The sequence below is a fragment of the Podarcis pityusensis genome, assembly GCF_964106645.2.
Source record: "Podarcis pityusensis genome assembly, chromosome: 1".
In the NCBI taxonomy this organism is placed as follows: domain Eukaryota; kingdom Metazoa; phylum Chordata; class Lepidosauria; order Squamata; family Lacertidae; genus Podarcis; species Podarcis pityusensis.
In genome coordinates, this window is record NC_138028.1 from 110,383,156 (window position 1) to 110,407,239 (window position 24,084).

Genomic DNA, 24,084 nt, shown 5'->3' on the forward strand with positions numbered 1-24,084 from the left:
TTCATGATATGTCTTCTCGAATATGCATCAACCCTAAGTCCTGCAGCCAAGATGCATGTGATTGCTTTCTCTCTGGAGAGATGCTAATAGCCTTCAGTTTGCTCTGCTTAGGTTACTGCAGTATAATATTACCTTTTTATTCTGCCCAGGATTGAGATTACAGGGTATTTTTCCTTATCAGGAAGAAGGAACTATTTAATTTCATGTGATCAAGAGCACTAACACCACATCTGAGCGGCATTATAGATTTTGGTTGCGAGGCGATTTTTGCAGGAATAGATCTGACACGTCAGAATGTGCTCGCTCCATCCCCCACTCAAAAGTGACGTTAACCGGCAAACGTCAAAAATAATGATTTTCAATTGGATCCAGAGTAAAAGGAGATAACGAGGAGCACTGGTTGAAGCTCTACTAAAAAAATAAAAATGGACCGGCTTATTGCCTGCTCCAGCAAGCAGCTGATGACACTTAACAGTGCAGGGTGCTAGGACTGAAAGCAGGAGCCTTGCAGTGGTGCAAGGTTCAAACCTCAGTACCTTGCCCTCTGAAACCCTTGGGCTTGCCGATCAGAAGGTTGGTGGTTTGAATCCCCACAACGAGGTGAGCTCCCGTTCCTCGGTCCCTGCTCCTACCAACCTAGCAGTTTGAAAGCACACCAGCGCAAGTAGATAAATAGGTACCACTCTGGTGGGAAGGTAAACGGTGTTTCCGTGCACTCTGGTTTCCATCACAGTGTTCCGTTGCTCCAGAAGCGGTTTAGTCATGCTGGCCACATGACCTGGAAAGCTGTCTGTGGGCAAATGCCGGCTCCCTCGGCCTGAAAGCGAGATGAGTGCAGCAACCCCATAGTTGCCTTTGACTGGACTTAACCATCCATGGATCCTTTATATTTACCTTTTTATATCTGCACAAAGCAGGGATTCTGTATTAGGGCACATCTGCCTAGCTGGTACATGCTTTGCATACAAAGAGGACCAGGTTCAATCACTTTTATCTCCAACAATCATCTGACTCAGCACAAAGCAGAATGAAGTGGGCTCTGCCCATCATTCCTCGAGCGCTGATGATTATTGTAGCCAAAACAGGAACAACATGCTTAATTGGAATGAGTTACAAAGCAGAGCAAGCAACAAAGTCTCCATCATTTTATTTTATGTTTATTTTCGTATTGTGGAGGTCTCAACTGAAAGATACAATGAATGTAAAGTAAACAAAATGACTGTGGAAAAGAAAATTACATGAATCTGAACTTAAACTTATGTACATTATGCTGCCATTTTTTTATACATTATTTATATATGCTAACTGCATTGTCAACAGGATAAACAGCTTACAGTATTCTCAATACTGTCTTGGTCTACACTGAATTGTAGCCTGTTGAAACTTTAGAAGGCTGAGAGGAAAAAATGGGGGGAGAGCTCATTGATAACTGCCAACTATTGCTCAGTGATAGGAAGAAATGAGGCGATTTCATTCACTTCACTACTTCCTCTAGAAAATGAAAGTGGACCATGGAAGGAGCAAGGTGCAGTCTTAGCAAAGGCAATATTCACATGCACCAGTGCCCTCCCAGTTATCTGTAATGGTTAGGAATATAAGATATCATCTGCCGAGAGCTTGCAAGCTAGACCTGCTGTGGCACATGTTTGCAGAAATACACTGTGGCCAAACCATTTGCTTGTATGCTCAAATATGTACAACTATAAAATGAGTATTTACATCACAGAGTTAAACTGGCGTTTGTTTTTTGTCTTTGTTTCTAAGATTTAGCCATGAACTATACTGAGAGCAGAGGACTATACAGTACTTTTAAGACAAAGTAATACTTTTAAGACCCTATCTTTTTTTGCCCATTTCCGGGCCTATTTTTGCACTACTTTACTCCCGAAACCATTTGACCAGTCAACAGGCACCTCTGGCATGGGACACTTCTGTCTGTTCCCTATTCCTGCTGCACAGATGCTCGGTACTGGGAATTAACCTGTGACGGAAGTGATTGTTCCATGCAGAGACGATCTCACCTTGGGCAAAGGGCTGGATTTAGAGAAATACCTAGGACTGAGATAGTGTGTATGCGTGTGTGTATGCTTGGATTGAGTGATCAGCATAAAAATAATCCATTTGGGATTTTTTTTAATTTTTATCAACTGCAGGCACAAGAGGATTTGCCTGATTGGTCAACAGAAGGTGTAAAATCGCTTTTTAAAAAACCATCGGAGCCAACCTTGAAATACAGAAGTGGTTTAAAACTCTGCCTGATGACGTCACGTCGGTTCCATGCAGGATCTGTTAAGCGCAGCATGCCTTCATGCAGTTTGCTTCTCTGTCTGCATGTGACAGAGAATCAGAGAGTAGAACACGTGGTCCTGGTAACCCCACCCCTTCCCTCCCGCCGCAACAGAAAACCCGTTTTACAAAAATAGTCACATATAATAGTAAACACCCTGTGAATGTTTTTTTGTTTTTAATGATAAACCCACCTACACTGTGTGTGTGTGTGTGTGTAAAAATATGGCAAATGTGGCAGTTGAAATAGACACAGTGAAAACACTTACCGACCAAGTGTCTTGCAGTATATTAAACACATAGGCTATAGCGTTGTGCACCTCTTGGAACAGCCATATTGTCTCTGTTCCTGTCTTGTCTCTCTTCCACCCTGCCGGCTGTGAGTAAAGCAGGCTCCTACCCTGTTTTACAGAGTTAGTTTGGTGACGAGGGGTCACTGTCTTGTTATAGGCACTGACCTTTAGAGAGATTTTATCTGTTTATATACATATATAGATATATCTATGTAATATATTTATAAAGTATAAAGTGACAGGTTTGGCATAAATCTCCCAAGGGAGTCTCGCTGACAGGATACGTACCCTTTCAAAGGCTGTAAACAAATTTGCACACAAACAGGAACGTAAAAAGTTTGCTTCACTTTTTGCTAGCCCTGGCATCTTTACTTTTATAGTCTCTGTCCGTTTTGCCCTTTTCATATTTCTGTTTGCCTGGCTTGGTAACGCTATCGTAGGAAGGCGGGGAGGTGGTTGAGGAGCTTTCCTCTGTTTTCTCCGGAGGAGTCGAGTTCCTGTTAAATTTATCAGGAATCGTGTCTTTGATGGGAAGGGCAATGCCGTCTTTGCACTTGTCTTTATTATACATAGAGGTCACTTTTTTCACTTTTTGTTTTAAGAGGAAACTCCTGAAAGCCCGCTGGATGATGGTAGCAGACACTTCCTCTTGCTTTCGTTTCAGGGTGGTTGTAATTGGCTCATAGGACACTTTCGAAGGGTTGGCTGCCATGAACCGGTCTTCCATTTGCACTCTGAGCAAATCCATTTCTTCGCTTTCCCCCAAAACACGCTTTGTAAAGGCAAACAAGATGTCAAGGCAGTGAATTCGGTCACCGCTTACCATGGGTAAATCCATTGCAATAAGCTGAACGTGGTTTGGTTTTGCAATGAGAAGAGGCGGCTCCAGAGAAGCTGCAAAATCAAAGAGTTTACAGTACTCTATAAACTGGGTTGCATCCGGATCAAACTTTTCCCAGACCTCATAGAACATCTCAAAGTCGTCCTCGCTCAAAGGCTCAGCACTTTCTTCTGTAGCAACGCTGAAGTTCTCCAAAATCACGGCAATATACATGTTCACTACAACTAAAAATGATATGATAATGTAACTAACAAAGAAGAAGATCCCAACGGAGGGATTGCCGCAGTCTCCTTTCACTGAACTTCCTGGGTGGTCTATCTCAGGGTCACAGTCTGGCGGCCCACTGTTGAGAATGGGAGCCAGCAACCCATCCCAGCCAGCAGAGGTGGTGATTTGAAAGAGACAGAGCATGCTGTTGCCAAAAGTTTCAAAGTTGAACATGTCATCAATGCCCACTTCTCTCTTCACGTAGGCAAAGTTGGACATTCCAAATATAGCGTAGATGAACATGACCAGGAAAAGGAGAAGACCGATGTTGAACAAGGCAGGGAGAGACATCATCAAGGCAAAAAGCAGAGTGCGGATCCCTTTAGCACCCTTGATGAGACGCAGGATGCGACCTATCCTGGCAAGTCGGATCACTCGGAACAAGGTGGGCGACACAAAGTATTTTTCAATGATTTCTGCTAGGAACATACCTGCAAAGAAAAATATTTAAGGCAACACCAGTTTTATAACCAGATGTTTCATATTGTGTAGGAACATGAATTGGACATTATACTCAAGATTCATGCTATGAGCTGGTTTGCAGGTTGTGCTGAACCATAGTTTGTTTTAAACTATAGTTTATATCCTTCTCACTCCCTACACATCTTCAGACACCCCCCCATGTGGGTGCTCTGCACAACACCAACGAACCACAGCATGGCTTGTTGTGTCCTGCAGACCATGGTTATGGTAAGACAGAAATAAGCCAAGATTTGTTCTTGACATTTTTAACTTACCACTCATGATTCTTTTTATTTAAAAAATCAAACCACTTTGGGGGTTTGCATGACAAGACAAGCTATACTATGGTTTGTTTCTGCTGTGTGTGGCACCCATGGAGGGGGAAGTTATGTAAAGAGTGGGAGACATTTTCACAATTAAACATGATTTAAAACCAACTATGGTTTAGTGCGCTGGGTGAAGCAGCTCCATGGGTGAAAGAAATCTAAAGCAAAGGGAGTTCTTTTCTAGGATGCCTCGAATATGACCATATTAGTCACAGGGAAAGAGATGGATGTCAGCATGTGAATGTAATTTAATATGTCCCAGTTGTGCTCATACTGTAAATATTAATGTTTTTCTTAATGCAGATACATAAGACAGAGGTACACAAAGCATAACCACAGGGAAGTAGGCTATCTTGTAAAACATCTTGAAAACATGTGTTGTTTTAATTACAATGTGAAAATTGTGGGACAATTATGTGGATGTAATTTAATATACATGAAGATTAACAATGAAGAAAAACAAATATTCTATTTTGTCATTTGTTAATCTTCAGTTATCTTAAGCACATTTTACAACTGTTAATTTGATAGCATCACAAAACGAGTAAGAAATATAACAGAAATTCATTAAAAAATGATTTTAAAAAACATTCCAAAATGGTTTGGCTGAGTTTAGAGTGCTAGTCAGACTGTGGTTAGGACATAAAGGTAAAGGTAAAGGGACACCTGACCATTAGGTCCAGTCGTGACTGACTCTGGGGTTGTGGCGCTCATCTCGCTTTATTAGCTGAGGGAGCCGACGTACAGCTTCCGGATCATGTGGCCAGCATGACTAAGCCGCTTCTGGCGAACCAGAGCAGCGCACGGAAACGCCGTTTACCTTCCCGCCGGAGCAGTACCTATTTATCTACTTGCACTTTGACGTGCTTTCGAACTGCTAGGTTGGCAGGAGCAGGGACCGAGCAACGGGAGCTCACCCCGTCGCGGGGATTTGAACCGCCAACCTTCTGATCGGCAAGTCCTAGGCTCTGTGGTTTAACCACAGTGCCACCTATGTCCCTTGGGGTTAGGACATATGATGAAGCAAATTTGTGTTTTTCTGTAGGATCTACATACATGATAACTTTTGTCTACAAATAACACACTTAGCTTCACAGATACCTTCATGAAATATTATACATGTGTAGGAGGAAATGTTCATCATACGGTCATATGTAGCCAGCATATATGTATAGATTTATTTATTTTCTGTTTGTAAGCACAACAGGAAGTCACAGCCAACCATGCCTTCCCACTGTTTTTACATCGTGCAACAGACAGGTGTCCATTCATAATACACAATTATGTGGGTGTACTATAAGCACTTCTCCAGGTTGAGAAGGGGGGAAAAAACAACCACAATATGTGAAAAGGCTTGTCAGGCTACGCCTTCATGGAAAGAAATGGTTCTTACCTACAATGGAGAGAATGACAACTACGAAATCAAAGATGTTCCATCCGATGGTGAAGTAATAATGACGGAGTGAAATCAGTTTGAGTACACATTCGCCAGTGAAAAGCACAATGAACACTAGATTAATCCTAGATAAAATGGTTTCCATTTCTTTACTTTGGTCATCTGTTTCCACCATCATGGTGACCATGTTAAGGCAGATAAGAATCATGATGCTGATGTCAAAGGCTTGTTTTGTTACAAAATCAAAGACCATGCCTTGGAATTTGTTCTGTTAAAAATAAAAACAGAAAATGGGAATAATGTGAAAATAACTCTCTTTACAAACATATCTCTATCATCTATCTATCTATCTATCTATCTATCTATCTATCATCTATCTATATCTTGCCCTCTTCTTTTGAAGGATCAGGCTATTAAATCTGCTTCCTAGCACCTTAGCTTTTTGAGAAGTAATTGCTAGAGCTCTTGCTTCTTTTAACATTATTGGGAGGCAAGCAGAAAAGCAATCAACAACCTCAATTTCATCTGAGCTGCCCTAAGAGTCAGGCATGTGGTGAACCAAAATATTAAGGCCACTGCTACCTAAAGTTTCGTATATTTAAACTGGCCAGCATAAACTACAATAATTTCACCCTATATTACTTGAAAATGTAAGAGGTGGGGAAAACATGATTAGGGTATAATTGAGAATGAAAGCAGAGAGCAGGTAGCAAATTGTTGCCACTGCCTCTACACCATTGTGGAAGCTCTTTCATCTGCCATACAAGAAGCATCACCAGAGAGTTTGTGAAGACAATTTTTTTTGGCTCAGACTTTCCCTGACCCATAAGATGGGACCTGGTGATTTCTTAATCCCTTTTTTTACCTGGGCCTACTGTTGTTTACCTGGGCCTATTATTACTATTATTTCTTCCAATCTTTCATCATAAGGTCCTAGGGCAGGTTACAACAATTTACAATATTAATACCATTGCCATGTAGCTCAGTTGGTGACAGCATGGGGCTGATAACACCAAGGTTGCAAGTTTGATCCCCCTATGGGACAGCTGCATAGTCCTGCATTGCAGAGGGTTGGACTAGATGATCCTTGGACGTCCCTTCTAACTCTATAATTCTGTGAGTCTATGAGTCTAACAGTCTAAAACAAACCAGTCACAAAAATAAACTGTAAACAAACTTCTCAGGTATCGAAGCCCAGGGTAAAGAAGTTTATAGTTTTATTTTTTCATGTTATTTTTGCGTACTGCTTAGATTTATTTTTTTAAAAATAGTATATTAAATGGCTTATATAGACTTTCGATAGACAGTGCTGAATCTTCAAATATATGAAGTAGAAAGAAATCCTTACCCCTGGTCTAGGTATAGGTTTTTGTGGCTTTTTAGACCCTAATTTCTTCATGGCATTATAATATTTCTTCTGTTCTTCCGTCATAAAGATGTCCTGGCCTCCAAAGTAAAGAAATGAAATGAAAACAAATCATGTTACAAAACACGTCCGCAGATTAACTTATGCTCTGATTAACTGAGCGCATTTTAAAACATTGGTTAAAACACCACGTAAGTTCCAGCTTATACTAGAGGCCAATGAGAGCCTTCATGGGCCAATGCGTATTACTCTCATATTACACCATATTGATAGCCTACCAAGCTATTTCATGGGCCCAGTTCAAAGTGCTGGTTTTGGCCTTTATGGTAAGGTTACCAGACATCCCCGTTTCCCAGGGACAGTCCCCGGATTTACAAATCACTGCCCTGACAAAATCCATCTATTTAGTAGGAAGTTGAAAAGTGTCCCCGGATTCATTGAAAAAAATCTGGTAACCTTACTTTATGGTCCTAAATGGAAATCATGAACATCAACGCGACCCACAAGTACGCATCCACTTAAATGAACAGCAGGGGATCATTCTCCCTAACACCTATCTGAGGTATCATGGGCAGGTAGTCAGTATGGGTCCTGGACCAAATTTGTGCAAGAAGCCTGTTTGGTTCCATTGTTGCTGTCTTTTCGTCACACTGTAAATTATGCTTTTTCTTAGCATAATCAAGGGGTGGGTAGGACTTGCAAGATGATTAATTGTGCATTCATTTTGCCTCTTTTCTGGATTTGCTGCTGTGCTGTAATGTTTTTAGCGTTTTCAATGTTTCATTTAGACTTGATTGCTGTCTAGGGGCCTTTATAACGACAGAAAAGCGGAATATATATTCCCCCCAACCCCCCAAGTTACACATTACAAGTTAACACTCTCAGGGTCTTGAAGTGATATCATACTTTTTTACTTTATTTTTTTACTTCAAGTTCATAGTGGTGCAGCAGAAAAGTCAGCTTCTAAAGCGAGCATTTTAAATAAATGAAAAACTGTCTATTCTTTTAATGTTCTAAGACGATTACTTCACACCAGGCAGGACTTAGGTTTGGCGATTAAAAAAACCACACCAAATATTTATAGCACAGTGGTACCTCAGTTTTCGAACGTCTCGGAAGTTGAACGTTTTGGTTTCTGAACGCTGAAAACCTGGAAGTAAATGCTTCAGTTTTCGAACACGCCTTGGAAGTCGAACATGCCATGTGGCTTCCGCTGAGTGCAAGATCCGGAGGCCTAGCTGTCGGCTATTGAGTCCTCAATTTTTGAACATTTCGGAACTCGAATGGTCTTCCATGGTATTACGTTCAAAAACCGAGGTACTACTGTAGCTTTATTTCCAGAGAATAGAGAAAACCCTTAAATACTTATCTTCTTTTTTTGTTGATTGAAGTTATCTATGATGACACCAATGAAAAGGTTTAAAGTAAAAAATGATCCAAAGATGATGAAGATAACAAAATAAAGATACATGTAGAGGTTGTCCTCATAATACGGCTGATCTTCTACCTACAATCCAACAAGAAATGGCAGGATCTCAACATAGACACACGAAGCACCCATTTTCTTCAAAGCACACAAATTCAATGAAAAGAAGAAGAAGAAGAAACAGCCTAGCATGTGTATCTATCTGTATGCAACTACTGTGTTATAAACAATGAGCCCAAAATTTGAGTGGTTTTTTTAGTTCCTTAGGTCAGCAGACTTATGGGCTTGTCATCTGTACGTCACAGAAAAACCATCAATATTTTGACTGCAGGGATTGTCAAGCAGACTCCCACGAGTTACCAACAGAATTAGTGCTTACATGTATGATGGAATGTATACTGATACTTACATCTCTTGAATCAACAGCTGCATACATAATATCCATCCATCCTTTAAAAGTAGCCTGCAGATAAAATGCAAACATTAAGCACAGTTGTAAACATACAGGCATGTATGCAGGGAATGTTGATGTCAAAATTTGGCGGAGGAGTTGTATCAACACCGCCTGTGGCGCAATGGGTCAGTGCGTCTGGCTGTTAACCAGGTTATTGGTTCGAGCCCACCCAGGGATGGCAGAACCTCGAAGCCTGATCCTATGCACTGGTATTTTATGCAGGGAGTATAGGGTAGGAAAACTAAACTACTTACAACTTGAAGCAGAGCGAGGTAACCAGCTCCAACATTGTCAAAATTTACTTTCACATTTTTCCACCGGGCAGGCTGATTGTCGTTGATGAGCTCTTCACACTGAGTTTTATTGTCAACCTCGCTAATATTAAACATTTCACCTGTCGTGGTGTTAACACAGTGGTAGAACTTGCCAGCAAACAAGTTTACGCCCATGATGCTGAAGATCAGCCAGAATATGAGGCAAACCAAGAGCACATTCATGATGGAAGGGATTGCACCAACCAGAGCGTTGACAACCACCTATCATGAAAATTGGACAGAAAAGAAAAGAAAAAGAAAATTCCGATTTATCTTTTACAGCTGAAGAATATAGCTTCCAAATTTCTACTTGTGTCTTTACAATTTTGACACTTAGGCTGTTTTAAATACGCATACACATATATGTGGGAGGGGGTTGATGCATGTTAATAGAAAATCCCGTTGTTAATGGTACAGTGCAAAAGAAACAAGACAAAGAAGCAGGAACTAAACTCTACAGGGAAAGCAAGTAAGTGCAAAAAGTAAAATAAAACCTGATAGTGGCAAGATGGAATCGTAACATTTGTGTGCACTAGGCAGGAAAAAAGAGAGAGAGAAAAGTTAAATACCAAGAATATAAATCAAAGACCGATAACTGTGCAACAGACTAGGCCTTCAAACAGGGAATGGCTGAGATGCTGAAGCAAACGAAAGCCATGAAGCAACTGCCTGGGTTTTAAGATGTCTTGTAAAGCAACAAGACTTTCTCCACTAAGCATTCAGTCTTCAACCCTAATTCTTTAATAAGCCTTTTAAATTTGCAGAGCTTTGTGGAAGGAGAAATGCATATTCATGTTACATATAGCCAAATAAATTCAAGACTAATTTATGAAATAGCTACACTTCTCTTTAGGAAAACTATGTGCACTGATTTGACTTTGCTCTAAAATGAAGATACTACTTCTGAAGCAGCCTGAGCTTTTGTTGGCAAATGCACATTTCATTGGATGTCAATATTAAGTGCAGAATCCAATTCATGCCCTTGTGTTCACAGGAGGTATTTTGATTCAGCAGAGGTGTCTGCTAACAGAAGAGAAGAGGGGGCATTTTTTTTTTTTTTTTTTGCATATTCCCCCTCACCACTGCAATCCTCAGTGCCCCTCCTCCAAATTAGCTCCAGAGTTTGGGGGACCCCCCCCCCCGTTGGAAAGTGCAGAGGGAATTTGCAAAAACCACCTTCTCTTCCTTTTCCATTAGTGGATGCTGAATCAAAAGCCCTTCCGTGAGCACGAACATGTTTTGGAATTAAACTAGATATCAAGATGTTTTGCATAAAAAACGGAGGAAATCTAAGGGTTTATTGCAAGATAGGTGAAGCCTTGATACATGCTATACATGCAAGGATTGTCTTGGGGGCATGTCCACCTTGCAGATCCACAATTTTGTTTGGCCTCTTCACTTGATGAGGACTTGGCAACCCTTCTGCACCCTTCCGTCATCTTGAAACCTACAGGCACTGAACAAACCTTCTCCCTAACCCATCCCCAACCCCAAATCATAAAACCTAAATTATTTACTGGAAGGCAGATATCAATGTGGCCATCAGAGAGGTCAAATGAGTTGTTGGACCAAACCAGAAGCATCATATAAACATCCTAAAAGATGGCTGGGGAACCTGTAGGTCTCTAGAGGTCATTGGACTCCAACTCCTCTCAGCCATGGAGGGCTGGAGCTTCCACATTCTTGCCCTATAGATAGCCATCCTTTAAAGTAAAAGACATCACACACACTTTTTCCCAGGTGATGCAAATAGTTTCTAATATACTGCTAATGAGGAGTTCATGCTCCTTAGCTTCACACTCGAGCTCTCTTGCATTGCCTTGTTTAGTATGCCTTTTTAGTCTACCAGGGTAAACTTTTATTATTTATTTCATAAAATTTATACACTGCTTGATCGTAAAAACAAACAAACCTCAAAGCGGTTGACAAAAAAGAGAAAGCAGTAAAATCAAGAAAAATTCACAACCATACTTTAAAACCATACAAAAGTTAAAATACTAAAAACAGATTAAAATTGCCTCAATTTTCTAAGTATCTGGGTTGGCTTGTCTAAACAAGAATGTTTTTAACAGGTACCCCAAAAGGTATTATTACAGTGCAGTGCAGGCACTTATACACTAAACAATCTAACAAATGTGGAACAGGTATTATATGTCACCTGCAGTAGTGGAAATTCTGTCCAATTTTGTCTTTGGAAAGAAATATTGGATTCTAGGGATTATGCAGCTCTTAAAAGATTTTTAATCTTTGGTCTACAAATTTGTGTGGAAATTTTGTGAGAGTCTGAAGGCTGGAGTCCAGTGCACCATCTAATTATCTGTGTGTCAAATCCCAATAAGCAGAATTCATTCCTGTTGTTAGATTTCATGACAGAACAATCTGGAATTTTGAGACCCTGAAAACTAAATTTGTGCCCTTATCATTTATGTGATTTGCGCTCCCTCAGTCTTCAGGTTTAGGTCCTTAGTATAGTGACCTTTATACACTGGAATATTGTGTTGTTAAAAGGTTTTTGATTTGAGTATAAATTCCTGACCACAAGTTCACTAGGTTGAACTATTAAACCATGAACACACTCACCTGCATTCTACTGCTGAAGTGACAGCAGTTAAGCCATCTTCAACGTGTTCTCTACCATTTTCAAATGATGCTCAGATTGAAAACATGCAACTTTTATTTAATGCTGTGTAGCCTTGTCGGGAATGCATACAGGGCTGTATGTATGTGGGAGTGCAGGATATTATGCCTGGTGGAGCATTTATAACTCTTCTGCCTGCAAAAGTATCCTTGAAAGTATGTTTGTTGAAAGCTCAGAAGCCAGGCATGTGGCTAAACAAGCTTTTTTTTGGGGGGGGGGGCAGGAGTGCAGCTGCTTCAGTTCAATCCTTTGGCCCTCCCATAACTCATAAGACTATGCAACATGGTAGAAATTGCCAAACAAACTATGTAACAGAGAAATATAAATACACAATTTATCAGTCTGTGTAACCCAATGATGTTCCAAAATCCAGCTTTCCTTGCTGCAAACTTTGGACTGCTTGACCTCAATATTTTAATCTGGGAGTTGCAAAGTACACATAGCCCTGTACACTCACACACAAATCTGATCATTCTGGAGTGTCTTAACACAACCAATGCAATCCTGAAATAACTTTTAAGCAACATACATGCAAGGGACCGAGATGTAAATGCTTGGCTGAGAAGGAAACCTCCCCAAAGACTGTAGAACTGATAAGCTTTTAGAAACGCTGGTGACTGTGGCATGCAGTAAAGAAAAAGAAAAATATATAGTGCAACATTTCAACATGGATTTGTCATTCTTTATTCTGCGTGGATAGTCATGTTTCATGCACATATTATTTCAGGGTCATTTCATGGCTATCTCACCCTCATTCCTTCAAATCGTGACAGGGCTCTTAAAGGCCTCAAAGCTCTTAGTGTTCGAAGTGATTTAATGGCACCCAGTTCAGAATAGCCCAGAGCATTGGCTACTAAACTAACCAATGAAACCTGCAGGTGAGGGGGAAAAAAAGGTAAAACACGTTAGTGCGTTTCCTTATAATACAGACATAGAGAACAAGATAATAATAATAATAATAATTATTATTATTATTATTATTATTATTATTTATACCCCGCCCATCTGACTGGGTTTCCTCAGCCACTCTGGGTGGCCTCCAGCAAAATATTAAAATACAATAATTCATCAAATATTAAAAGCATCCCTAAACAGGGCTGCCTTCAGGTGTCTTCTAAAACCACAGAACCAGGATTCACTGCACCTGAGGCCCAGAACTTCACCTGAGGCTCAGTACTATCCACATGACTGGCAGCAGCCCTCTAGGATTTCAGACGGGAGCCCTACCTGGAGATGCTAGGAATTGAATCTGGGACCTTCTGCATGCCAAACATGTGCTCTGCCACTAACTACAGTCTTCCCCTTTACCCTGTTGCAAAACAGACACACGGTATGGTGGTGACCCCAGCCATAGAGTGACTAGTGGGGTGCCACAGGGTTCTGTCTTGGGCCCGGTCTTATTCAACATCTTTATCAACGACTTGGATGATGGACTCAAGGGCATCCTGATCAAATTTGCAGATGACACCAAACTGGGAGGGGTGGCTAACACCCCAGAGGACAGGATCACACTTCAAAATGACCTTGACAGATTAGAGAACTGGGCAAAAACAAACAAGATGAATTTTAACAGGGAGAAATGTAAAGTATTGCACTTGGGCAAAAAAAAAAAGAGAGGCACAAATACAAGATGGGTGACACCTGGCTTGAGAGCAGTACATGTAAAAAGGATCTAGGAGTCTTGGTTGACCACAAACTTGACATGAGCCAACAGTGTGACGCGGCAGCTAAAAAAGCCAATGCAATTCTGGGCTGCGTCAATAGGAGTATAGCATCTAGATCAAGGGAAGTTATAGTGCCACTGTATTCTGCTCTGGTCAGACCTCACCTGGAGTACTGTGTCCAGTTCTGGGCACCACAGTTCAAGAAGGACACTGACAAACTGGAACGTGTCCAGAGGAGGGCAACCAAAATGGTCAAAGGCCTGGAAACGATGCCTTATGAGGAACGGCTAAGGGAGCTGGGCATGTTTAGCCTGGAGAAGAGGAGGTTAAGGGGTGATATGATAGCCATGTTCAAATATATAAAAGGATGTCACATAGAGGAGGGAGAAAGGTTGTTTTCTGCTGCTCCAGAGAAGCGGACACGGAGCAATGGATCCAATTACAAGAAAGAAGATTCCACCTAAACATTAGGAAGAACTTCCTGACAGTAAGAGCTGTTCGACAGTGGAATTTGCTGCCAAGGAGTGTGGTGGAGTCTCCTTCTTTGGAGATCTTTAAGCAGAGGCTTGACAACCATATGTCAGGAGTGCTCTGATGGTGTTTCCTGCTTGGCAGGGGGTTGGACTCGATGGCCCTTGTGGTCTCTTCCAACTCTATGATTCTATGATTCTATAACACGAATGTTAGGGCCAGGCCTAGGTCTCCTGGCTGCTGCCTTCAGGGTCACTAGTTGCTGCTGCTCCCTGTCAGTTCCAGTGTATCTCCTGAGAGAGGAGGAGAGTGCAAATACAGTGGTACCTCGGGTTAAGTACTTAATTCGTTCCGGAGGTCCGTTCTTAACCTGAAACTGTTCTTAACCTGAAGCACCAATTTAGCCAATGGGGCCTCCTGCCGCCGCCATGCCGCCGGAGCACGATTTCTGTTCTCATCCTGAAGCAAAGTTCTTAACCCGAGGTACTATTTCTAGGTTAGCGGAGTCTGTAACCTAAAGCGTATGTAACCTGAAGCGTATGTAACCCGAGGTACCACTGTAGCTTGCAAAAGGAAGTGAAACCCTGTTGTATAGTTTCCATTTGGGGAATTCTTTTCCTCCTGAAAAAGTTGCCAGAGGAGTCTGAGAGGGACAGAGCCTGAGTTGGACGGAGGCCCCCGTGTGTGCTAATTTGGGGGGGCCCTGCCATGATCCTCTTTACCCATCCCACTTCATCTGTGAAACTAAGTCCTTGAGCTCCCGCTGCAAAAGGAGTTGACTGGGGAAAGTGGTGTTGTAAAAGCAAGACACATTTGCCCACATGAGTAGTAACAAGGCCTAACCCTACTGAGAAACGTCTTAAGATCAGACAAGAACATGGTGGCATGTTCAATGGAGAGAAAGCAAAGTACGAGGGAAAGAATTACTCCAAACCTTTCTAAATCATGCTGAGAGGAATCTGCCGATTTAATCATACACCCCTTCAAACTGTGGATGTGTTCTTGGCTATTGTAAATTACTTATTCTTTTGTTTTACACTTTCTTGCTTGCTTCCGCCCCTCTCTCAAGCAATGAGATAAATCAGAATAAGAAAAGAAGGAAGGAATGTGGTTCGGGAGATATAAGGCACTGAAAGGTGAGATTAATATGTGTTATTTTAGCCTACTTTCATTAGGCACACTGACATAACAAGTGTCAGGAAGTTAAAAGTACAGCAAGATAACATGGGAGCTAACCTACTATTCTTTCCCTTTGCACACAGGGGGGAAAGGAAGTGAGCATTAGTTTCCACTCTGCTCAGGATAAATCAGGATGAAAGTTAACTCCCCACTTCTCAATCCTTATGATTTCATTGCAGGTATCAAATTATTCTATCAGATAAGCAAAAACTGGGATAATAACACAAGTTTCAGGCTGACATCTCACCATGACAATCAGTTATTATCAATGTATAGTTTGACAGTTCGAGCTTAACTGGGAGAAGTTCAATTATTTGTTCAGTCAGCCATTCTTACCAGCTGCTCTGTATGTATACAGTGGTACCTTGGTTTACGAACTTAAACCGTTTCGGAAGTCCGTTCTTAAACCGAAACCGTTCTTAAATTGAGGCGCACTTTCCCTAATGAGGCCTCCTGCCACCGGTGCCCTTCCACCGTTCGGATTCCGTTCTTAGACCAAGGTAAAGTTTGCAAACCGGGACACTACTTCCGGTTTTGTGGAGTTTGTAAACCGAATCGTTTGTAAACAGGACTGTAATTAAACCGAGGTACCACTGTATAAACATCTATTCTGGCCCGCCTCAAATAAAATAAAGCCGCCTCAGGTAATATATAAGACTTTAGAATAACATTGTCCTAAAAAGCTGTTAATAAGACTGCATCCTCTTGGTCACTATGACTTACTTTGACACACTTTTCTGTTAAGTGGCAGGATGAGTGATATGCAGATGCAACTGAGCATATCTCACTGAAGCGGCTATTCAGGAGCAGTGGTTGGTCCTTTCGGCAGTGCTCAGAAAGAGGGTGGGCTACTGAGCATCTGTTCCTTGGTCTCTCCATAGTCTTGATCAGATGTTAAGCCTAGCACGCACTCCAGACTGCCCACCTGTGCAGGTAACATTGCTCGGTCCCTGCTCCTGCCAACCTAGCAGTTTGAAAGCACGTCAAAGTGCAAGTAGATAAATAGGTACCGCTCCGGCGGGAAGGTAAACGATGTTTCCGTGCACTGCCAGAAGCGGCTTAGTCATGCTGGCCACATGACCTGGAAGCTGTATGCCGGCTCCCTCGGCCACTAAAGCGAGATGAGCACTGCAACCCCAGAGTCAGCCACGACTGGACCTAATGGTCAGGGGTCCCTTTACCTTTACCTTTTACTGTTCTTTACCACATACATATTTTCATATATTAGATCTTGAGCCTGCAGGCATGGTCCTTTTTAACTTTTGTACAAATAATATTTTTTTACGACTGTTACTGTGTTACAAGACATTTGCGTTCCATGGTAGGTGATTTTTCTTCATGTCAGCACAATTTATTTCTTGAACATTCTGTGAGGTAAAAATCTTCCCACTTCACATGCCCAGAGCAGTTTTCCAACTTTTTAAAATGTTGGTTTGTTATTGCTTTTATGGTGATACAATTAAAGTTTAAATGAATCGGTGAATATGTGGCACTTGAACTGGAAAAATCAGGGCAACACTGATGGTTCACCTGTATTTGGTTTGCTAACATGGATAGATATAGGCCACTTCTCATGTTATACTGAATAATCATGACTGGAACACAGATTCATGAAGACAGATGCAAAGGACCCAACTCTCAGGTCAACTTTGCGGTATTACTATTCTTAATGTTATGGTAATGTTTTTAGGCTTGGGATCTAAATAATGAGGAGGCGGCACAGGAACAAAGCAAACAATGGGTTTCAAGTACTTACATCAACAATGAGGAAATCCAGCCAGCACCAGGCATTGGTGAAATACATTTGAAAGCCATAGGCCACCCACTTCAGAAGCATTTCCAGAATGAAGATGTATGTGAAGACCTTGTCAGCATACTCCAGCATGGTCTTGATAGTCTTGCGCTGTTCAATATATATGTCTTCAAAGGCCTAGGGCAGGGAGGAGGGTGGAATCATTGCTTTATCGTTCACAGAGATAAACCTTATTTTTTAAAATACAGGTCTAAAATTTCATTTCTGCTTCTTGTTCTACTGCTAACATATTACCAAACAATTAGCAAGAGAGCAGGAATTCTTGGTTTTTTTTAAGCACCTATCCTACAGTATCTGTGAATCATGATTATTTATCAAACATTTCCAAACCTGAAAGTAACTGTACTAGCCACCATACATTCTATAATGCCCATTGAAAAATCTGAGAAAATAGCAGGTGTTTATTTTTTATTTTTGCTCACCAGAGCACCACTGCTGAGGAGAATCATAAAAACAATGAACGTCTCAAACCAGTTGTGTTCAACTATGCTGTAGCAGGTTTTCCTAAAATTCCACCAGATTTTTCCTCGGCCATCTTCTATACTCACTTGACAACATGGGAACTTCTTGATGCAGCCTGTTTACAAGGATATTAAATTGTTAAATTTTGGAATAAATGTTTATGGTTACCTTTATTTCAGAATTTTAAAGAAACCAGTCTTTCCTCCACAGAGTTGAGGACTGTATATATGGAGTTCACCCATTTTATCCTTCCTTGTGAGGAAGGAGGATAGTTGCTGTTATGGCTTAATGTTAAAAGGGACATCCTAGGGTTGCCATTTTTCAATTGTTCAATTGACTTGTCTAAGACCCTTTGAAATCCTGGTAATGTCCAGGAAAATCCAGATGTATGGCAGCCCTAGCACATCCAAAATCCATTAGCCACATCCAGAAGTACTGATGTGTGCTGACAGTAACACTCTCCTTAGGATCCCTTTATAGGGATACCCAGGGGTTTTTTTTGGGGGGGGGTGCAAATATGTTCAACCCCTCCCCACCGTTCAAGACAAGGGAGTTTAGACCAATGCCTTATCCACCCAAGTTGTGACAGTTGCTATGAGGCAAGCAACCCCCCACCCCCACCCAAAGACCAGCAAATTTGTCTGGAGGCAAAATTCCTTCCTGGCCTGAAATATGCCGACCAAAAACTTCTATAGCAAGGAACCAAGCAAAGACTGTATGATGAAAATACTCTGAATAAAGGGAGGGGGGGCGGGGAAGGAGATCTGAAATCCAACTGCAATGAAAGGCAAGAAGGTGGCCCTAAATTTATGCCTGGGGAGCGGACATGAATGAAGACCCCGCAGAGTCTATAGCCATCTCTGCCCCCACTATGTCAGCAGCCTCCTGAGCCAACCCGTGATCGGACAATTTCACAGGTGGGTTAAATTCAAAATCCCACCTTGTATCCTGCCAGCTGCTGGAAGCAGAGAAAGAATCTTGGCAATGGTGGCAAGCTGTGCCACAGCAAAACTGCAGTCCACAGTTAATTTGTCAAACACAACTTGTTTATTTTGTTTCCCTGTTACCTTCTGTAAAACAGGCTTCAGGTTCAAGAGCCTCTTCAGGTTCAATCTCTGCCTGTTCACCCTCTCCAGGCGGGGCAATATCAACTGTGCTGCCTTCTGAAGAGCTGGTTGCATTTAACTTCTGAAAATAAAATCCCACAGAAAAAATGGTTTTTTGCCCCCTGCAACTTTATGCCGTACTCAAAAGGAGATAGTGAAGTATGACAGCGCTCTTTCAAATTTATATTGGCAGTGCATAGCAGATGGAACCACAAATTCTTATCTATGTCAACTCGGAAGGAAGCCCCATTGAGTTCAATGGGTTTACTCCTTTCTCGGTAACTTGGGTATAGGATTGCAGCCTAAGTTTGCTTGTTTTGTTTTTAATGCAAATAAAAGCATGCTAGTCAAACTGTGTTTCCCCTTTCTCATAATAAGCCTGAGTATTTCCTTATGTTGTAGAAAAGCAACGGTGTATAGGAATTCCGAAATAAGTGGGGCTGGATAACTATTTGCAAACTCCTTCATTGTATTATATTAAATTTAGGTGTGTTTGTTGTTAATTTCTCACCCACTCACTCAAGAAAAACTGGACCACTAAAGAGAGAAATGATAGAAAATAGCCTGTTGTCCAAAGTTTATTTACTAACTTCAGAAGAAGAGTAAACTAGCAAATTAATGTTAAAATAACCCTGCTATTTACTGTAGGACTCCATATATTATTATTATTATTATTATTATTATTATTATTATCATCATCCAGCTATTATTAAAATAGGCTGCTACTCTGCCATAATAATTTTGGAAACCCAGCCAGAATTGGAGTTTCATGGCTGCTTGTTTTCATGCAGCCACACAAAAATCTAGCTGAGTTATGTCAGTGTGCTGGTGTGAGTTACCACAACATATGGATATTATATGCATCTATGTGCGTGGGGAATTTGCATTTTAATGTAGATCCGGGTGCCCTACACTGCCACATTGCCATCTGCCCAGAAACAGTGCCGTTTAAGGATGAACACAAGGTTCCTGGCCACCACTAAACAGGTAAGGCAGCCAACCAGCCGTCAAGCATGAGGAAAGCTTTCCCCCACTATTGAGTGTCTGCCTGGCTTTTTGTGACATGCTGTCTCTCACTGAATGAAGCACCCATTGGAGGCACCACTGTTCTAGGCAGCCAGACTGAACCAAAATGTGTAAAATACCAAATTACATTTTACAACTTCAGACAGAAAATTATACTGCACATGCTCAAGAGACTTTGCCCATATAAACTCTGTAAGTAGACGGGCACTTGGCAAGTTTTGCAGCGCAGTGGCAGCGAGTTTAGCACATTATTTATATTATAATGAATCTTTATCACGGTCCAAAGACCCATAGAACAATTTCAGAACAAAATACAGCCAAGACAGCCAACCACGAAAGAGAGAGAAACCGAAGCAGTCATTTTGTTTTGTCTCTAGCTTGATTATCTTTGTTTCTTTTTACTTCTGAAAGAAACTTTGCCATGGCCAGTGTAATATCATTAGACCTGCTATTTAATATGGGAGGCTTCAGATTTTCCCAGCAGATCTGCCAGTGGGGGTTTGATCAGTTGGTCCCTTGCTTGCTTATTTATATTGTATCCAACAGGAAAGTTGTTCCAGGCAGTTGTTTATAAATTCCCATTCTGTTGTTTCCCCCTTTTGGGAGCGGGGACTCTCTGTGCATGCTCAGAGGCATTCAGTTCAAAATTGGCAACTGTATGGTTATGCTATCCTGGCAAAGGAACATCTTTCACTAGATCAGCATCTGATGGACAACTTGTGAATTTGTCCTATATTTATGCATCCTCATGTGTTATATTTGGAACAGCTTTTTCAATGTTAACATTAGCATGTTCTGAAATAGTTTCATTAGAAATTCACTCTTCAACTTTAAATAATTGTTATACTGACACCCTTTAAAACATTATGAAATATTATGTAAAAAGCAAAAACAATTACCAATAATATCAAACTGTTCAATGTTACACAGTTTGCACTAACACTAGAAATCCTGACCTATATTCTTAGCAAATTAAACAAAGGTTGATCTAAGTTTGTTAAAGCAATTTGTTTGGCAATAGTACTGACATGTCAAAGGGAGGATTATGCATATATATTTCTGTATCATATTAAAATACAAAAAGGAATTCTTTGAGCTGGAAACCTATGTGGCTACATAAAGTAATTATTCATGCCCTCTTTGTAATTGCTAATTACATGAATGGCATCATGTCTAACTTGGCCCTGATGGTGCATTTCCTTAAGTGGTGGTGAAGAATATGTAATTTTACTGATTTTGTGCTGTGAAGAAGGTGACTAAAACTGAGCTTTTACAGAATTACATCACTTGAGAATTTGAGCATGACATTTTTGAATTAATCTGGATGCATTTTGCTGTTAGGCAAATTAAAAAACCAGGAAGAATTCTCCAGTAGTTAGCTTGCTGAAACAAATTAAGTTTAAAATATGAGACTAAATATGAGAACCAAGATGATAGATTACCGGTAAGTAGTAAAATCAACCATGCCTTTATACAAGTAAATAACCCATTCAGTCTCTGGGTTTGAATGTTTAGGCTGCAGTCCTATTCAGACATTACACAAATGGGGAGGGGTGAGCAGAACTGCATATGGCCAACTCATTCAGTATAAAGTCTGAACTAATGTGAGTAACAATATGTTTGTCAGAAAGTAAACTTCAATGTTTGGTTACTTCTGTATTAGCACGTTTGTAGCTACTTACTTTAACTGGGGGATGAAGAAACTGGCATTTGGGTTTTCACAACTGTCCATTGCAGAATCGTGTTTATGTCTGCAATCAAACTCAAACGCCATTGTTTTAAATTTGCAATGGCATATATGCTTAACAATATATATTTGTATATCCCATAAACTGATTTCTCAGTTGGCATTACAGCAACACCATCTTTACAACGTGTCGTTTGTAAAATATGTGAATGTACTTTACTTTATTCCCTTTTTAAATTCAATATGATCATCCCCCAGCTGCATGTGCTTCCTACCTCTCCTTCCCCAGTTGGATAGGACTTAATAGTCAAACATAGCAGGAACAGCAGATATTATTTCCTAGCAGATAAAACAAAACATACCTTGACTGTAAGCATACTGATCCTACTTTAAGCAAGAAAGGAAGTTTTAAGAGCTCCTTTTGTATTAAGTCACATTTCTTAACTGATGCACATTTTTAAAGGCTCATTCCTTCCTGCCAATGCAATTTTAAAGGCTAGCTCAGAGAAAAATTTGCAACTGAACACAGTGAAGATTTCTTCAGCACACAGCAAGGAGGATTTGCGTTTCATTTAGTTGGGTATATTGAAAGCAAAATGCCTCCCAACTTGAACAGCTATATTAAACCAATCCATGTATTATTCATCTGATATTACACAATTTAAATTGAAACCATTAACTTAATGCAAAATCTGCAACCACCCAAACTGAATAGCCTGGTTTAGATGTAACAGGATACCATGGTTTACTGCTTCATGAATGAGCTATGGTGAATCTTGGGCTCATGCACTCCCCACTCCCTTCTCCTGCTCCTTTGCACCGAAAGATCAGATGCCTTCGCTTCTAGTTTTAAACAAACCACAGCTCTCCATGGCATACATTAAAAGTGTGGTGAGAACAAACCTTGATTTCAGTTTCTGTGTTGTTCTGAAAACACAGATGGAACAAACTATGGTTCCCTGAACTTGGATGTCACAGGGAACTGTGGTTAGTTCAACACTGAAAATTCCTGATAAGAAAGGTGAGAATTGTCAAATGGGAAGTTCACAAGCCTGAGGCATGCCACGACTCATCCGTAAAGTGGGGAATAATGATTCTTTGTTATCTATGAACCAGGTCAAGGTGAGCATTTTTTTTTAAACTGGCTACAGCGCATCCTTAAACAACAGAATCAGACCCAAGTTTAAACAACTCTAATAATTCTAGCAAATTATACAATTCATGCTACATTTAAAAGAATTAAAATCCTGATACCGTAATTTAAATTTAAAAGAACAACAGGTATCTCTCCTCTGATGAGCATTCTTATTCAAACAAGCAAACTAGGAAAAACATCCTCATATAACTTATACCCGGGATGGGAATCCTGTGGCTTTCTAGAAGTTGTTGGACTCCCAACTGCCAGAAGCTCCAGCCAGCATGTCCGATCGTCAGGTGCGTTGGGAGATTTGGTCCGGCAGCATTTGCTATGGCACAGCTTCCCCATCCCTGACTTACACAATTACTTTTGCGTTTTTTAAAAAAGCGAACCCTTTGACAAGATGTTACCAGGCCGTTTTCCATTAGAGACCTCTCAAAGGTCACCGCTGTACACTACTAGGGAGGGAACATCATATTACCCGCAAGGAACACATTAGAAAGCATTTGTTGATGATGCAGCATTCCCAAGGCCTGAATCAGCAAAACAACATGCTTGACTAGAGCAGAAGCCTGTGCAATACTAGTGAAACTGCACCAAGAAAAGCAGAAACCCACCTTCTTCTTTTTTTAAAAAAAAAGATGATATGAAAAAAAATAATTGGAATCATAAAACATTGGATAGTACGCAGCAGTTATCATCTAAATAGGAGTAGGTAGCAATAGGACAACCACTTTAGCAGCCTCTTTTGGATTTGAGCACAGCTCTTGGTTTTTTTGCCCACAAAAGAATAATCAACACAAGCTTTGCCCAACAGCATGTTAATGGGGCTCATTTCCATTGTTAAAGCATTCACTTAAAGCCCGGTCTTGCTCTCATTTGCTTTTCGCTGGACACTGTTTCAATGGGAGCAGGAGCAGGCCGTTATACAAATGTTAAAAGCTTTACAAACCATTTCATGATTCAGGTGACAGTAAAATAAACAAAGGGATTCAGCCATTATAAATTATCAGGGATAAGTCAGCTTGAGCATTGCCCTGAGACTTGACAAACTCTCAGATAAATAATTCTCATTTTCTTTTACAATTCAGTCACATTTCTGATTTTTTTTAAAAAAAAGGTTTTAGTTGCATAGAGTGTAAGACAACAAATTAAATGTTTCTCACCCCTTCAACCAAAAGCCTCTTCCTGAACTGCAGCCTGACAATATTTGTGTTTTATACTCCAAGAAAGCAGTCCTCAACAATTTGCTTAAAATGATTTCTTAATGTCTTTCTTAAGATTACCAATAGCGCACTGATCAGGGTGGCCAGTTATTGCATTGCCAAAAGGTAGGATTCGTATAACCAAAAACGGAGAGTAAATCAATTTGCAAAAAAATGGGTCTCCCCCAAGAAAGCTCAACAACTTTGGTTAATCCAAAGGGTAGAGCACTGCCAGTGTTATTATAGTGGGAGTAGATCGCAGTC

The 24,084-nt window shown here is 40.7% G+C and overlaps 1 protein-coding gene across 1 annotated transcript in view; it reads right to left on the bottom strand.

Annotated features, from left to right (window-relative positions):
• Positions 1-1,130: 1,130 nt before the first annotated feature.
• Positions 1,131-24,084, bottom strand: part of LOC308486397 (sodium channel protein type 2 subunit alpha-like) — an 83,097-nt gene continuing 60,143 nt past the window's right edge. Inside the window, exons 19-28 of the mRNA XM_081023214.1 lie at positions 18,726-18,846; positions 17,619-17,773; positions 17,140-17,313; positions 12,819-12,941; positions 9,372-9,653; positions 9,073-9,126; positions 8,607-8,744; positions 7,220-7,324; positions 5,869-6,139; positions 1,131-4,118 (exon numbers count right to left, since the gene is read on the bottom strand). Coding sequence (XP_080879340.1) covers positions 2,923-4,118; positions 5,869-6,139; positions 7,220-7,324; positions 8,607-8,744; positions 9,073-9,126; positions 9,372-9,653; positions 12,819-12,941; positions 17,140-17,313; positions 17,619-17,773; positions 18,726-18,846 — 2,619 coding nt within the window. The 3' untranslated portion in view covers positions 1,131-2,922. The remainder of the gene's footprint in view (positions 4,119-5,868; positions 6,140-7,219; positions 7,325-8,606; positions 8,745-9,072; positions 9,127-9,371; positions 9,654-12,818; positions 12,942-17,139; positions 17,314-17,618; positions 17,774-18,725; positions 18,847-24,084) is intronic.